The sequence below is a fragment of the Alosa alosa genome, chromosome 1 (assembly GCF_017589495.1).
Source record: "Alosa alosa isolate M-15738 ecotype Scorff River chromosome 1, AALO_Geno_1.1, whole genome shotgun sequence".
NCBI classification, from domain to species: Eukaryota; Metazoa; Chordata; class Actinopteri; order Clupeiformes; family Clupeidae; genus Alosa; species Alosa alosa.
In genome coordinates this window covers 32760916-32763763 of record NC_063189.1, presented here as the reverse complement: position 1 = coordinate 32763763, position 2848 = coordinate 32760916, and the positions used below count along the sequence as shown (strand labels likewise).

The following is a 2848-nucleotide window of genomic DNA, read 5'->3' as shown; positions in this document are numbered from 1 at the left end:
ACTCAGTTCTACTCAAGTTGGTGTCTGGATCTGTGAGCCTCTAATCTGCACTCATTGGCCAGGTTATTCTCAAAGCAGGCTAGCAACAAGCCAGCTAAAGTAGTGTCATTTTGGAATATTTACCGCTTGTTGATGTTTTTTACACACTTTTTACATATGGTTTATTTGAAATCATCATATCCTGTGTCGCCTATGGATGTAATTGGAACTTGACACTGAAGTTTTGCTCCACAACAAGTCTCATCAGGACTGGAAGAGACAGGAAGCCTGTAGCCGTAGTGTGTGTGTGTAGTCTTTTCTTCCTGCAAGATGGTTCTAAAGAGGCACAACAGTAAATATTTGTCTTCGTCAGACAGTGGCCACCGCAAAGACAGGGACTCAAAGAGAGAGAGAGAGAGAGAGAGAGAGAGAGAGAGAGAGAGAGAGAGAGAGTAGTAGTCTTTTGTCCCTGACTGCTTCTGTCCGGGGAGTCCCTGGCAAGTTTCAACAAGTTAGAACACTCACGCCACTGCAGCCATAAGGACTCCATCACTCTCACACACACACTTTCTCACTTCCCAATCTTACCTACGCACTTCTGTCACCACTTAAACATACACACCGCTTCCCTTATCCCACTCTAATACTCCCACACTGCCCTCATCTCTCTCTCTCTCTCAGGCAGAGTGAGGAATGTGAAGCTGCATGGCAGAGAGAAAATAGGCCTCTTCTCCACACACACAGATTCACACCTCCCTCTGAGCAAGCACACCCCTGGGATGCCGTGGCAACGCCACTCTCTGCTTGAGGGAAACCCTGTGCCCATGGTGATTCATGTGCCAATCATCCGTAACACACACACACACACACACCATGTGCCGGTGCACTCTGAGGATCAAGAGAAGTAGATGTACATATCTGTAGATGTACATATACAGAGAATGCACACACTCACACTCATACATGACAACACTGTTTTACATCTATTTTTCAAAAGAATTCACCGGAGTGTGTGTGTGTGTGTGTGTGTGTGTTTGTGTGTGCCAGCATGTGTGTGTCTTTGTGCCTCTCCATTAACATAAAACTACTGGGGAGGTGAATATGGTTCATCCTACATCTTTCTCATGCCATTTCAAGCCAAATGTTAAATTAAATGATCCCATGTACGCCAGTTCTTATTCTTCCAGTGGTAGCCTATATAGGCTCTATCACTTCAATTACATATTACAGTGGAATGAAGGCTATAAAGGACACTCTGCGTCTGACTATACCGGATGTGTAAAGATATAGTTGCCTTCGTGATAAAACGCTCATCTGCACGCGCAAAGGGAATCAATCGTTTCGCAAGGAGCAACCTGCCGAGAATTTATTAGGTAACCATGATGTGTGTGTGAGTGGGCAGGTATCTACAGGTAAAGAGTGCAAAGCACGCGTTGAATAACGCGCACAGTGGCTCTGGTAAGAAGTGAAAATTCAACAAAAGTTCGACTACTCCAACCCAACAATATAATCATTGCATTAAATCGGTTATCGGCACCTTCTTTGAAAAGTTTTCTTGTAGGCTGCGCGCTGTTAATGCGCCGTATGAGTGAGTGTTGTTCACTAAACAAGCCTTTTGGAGCGTAACTTAGGTACTTTTCAAGCATGATGAGAAAGAAAAATATTGACAAACTCACCCACAACCACACAAAGGACGTCCACCAAAATGTAAATGTTCCTCTTCTGTTCCGTCATGGCGAGATCTTTCCTCATCAATATGTCTTCTCAATTGTTTCCCTTATGGGATTAAAAAAAAACTTGAGTAAATACAAACAACGCAATGCAGTCTTGTATCTTTACTCCTATGGTAATTGTTGACGGTAACCCGATATGCGAGTTCTTCCGGCTCGACGTCCCTACCTGTGCGGCGCGTAGGTAAAGGTGTGTAGGGGAAAGCCTGTGCGTTCCCTTCGGAAATCGTGAACGAGACTTGAATGGAAGTCAATGGCCGGAGGCGCTAAAGTCGTGCGCTTCGGACATTCTGAGTCGCTGATCAAAAAGACTGTAGGTCAGGCCCTTTTGGCGTGAAGTGACTACAGCAGATTTCAGTCCATGAGAGCGGGCGTGTTCACTGCGCTTCTTCTACCCTCAGCGCGTCCACTCCCTCACACTGACGTCACATCAGATTGCCGTCTTCCTTCTCCGGCCAGCGGTTGCTTTACAGTTGCTGAAGCCCAGCGCACAGTTGCTAAAAACATTTAAAGACAAAAGTGGTGGCCAACGAAACGCGCACAACCTGGAAGCACGGACTCGTCCTGTATCTTGTGCTGTGATCTTCCGAAGTCACTGGGCTTTAGCCTACCAAGCTATGGCCTTCTGTAGAAGTAAAAACTAAAGTCGGGCACCCACATCTCCAACGCTTTAAGCTGGGTGCGGATTCTAGAAATCAAAATAATTAAATCGCACACCAAGACAGCTCCCAAGTAACGTAAGAAGAGCTTTTCGCTCGAAACGCATTAAATTATAAACAGGAGCTATCTTGGAGTGCCAGTATATAGGCCTAAGTGAACACATCATACTCACTGATACATTTACTCATGATATAAATCTTACATAAATAAGCAGGTTTGGGCCGATAATCTTAGGTCTACTTAATGAATTAACTTTGAGTTTACGGTATATACAGTAAACCCACATAATATTCATTATTTTGGTTAATCATATAATCCGTTATCTTAGACCTACAGTCCAGAGGCTAATGTAGGCAAAAAATCCTAGAAATTCCTAAGAGTATGCTAGATATGTTGATTCAACAGTATTAATTTGGCACAATCTTAATAAAAAAAAAAAACCTGAACATTTTAACTCAGCGATTTTAACAATGGGACGA

At 43.9% G+C, this 2848-nt stretch overlaps 1 protein-coding gene across 1 annotated transcript in view; it reads right to left on the bottom strand.

Moving 5' to 3' along the window:
• The window catches only part of LOC125294873 (phospholipid phosphatase 2-like), a 37836-nt gene extending 35534 nt beyond the window's left edge, over window positions 1-2302 (bottom strand). Inside the window, exons 1-2 of the mRNA XM_048243926.1 lie at window positions 1879-2302; window positions 1656-1755 (exon numbers count right to left, since the gene is read on the bottom strand). Of these exons, the coding sequence (XP_048099883.1) occupies window positions 1656-1731 (76 nt within the window). The 5' untranslated portion in view covers window positions 1732-1755; window positions 1879-2302. The remainder of the gene's footprint in view (window positions 1-1655; window positions 1756-1878) is intronic.
• Between the last annotated feature and the right edge of the window lie 546 nt (window positions 2303-2848).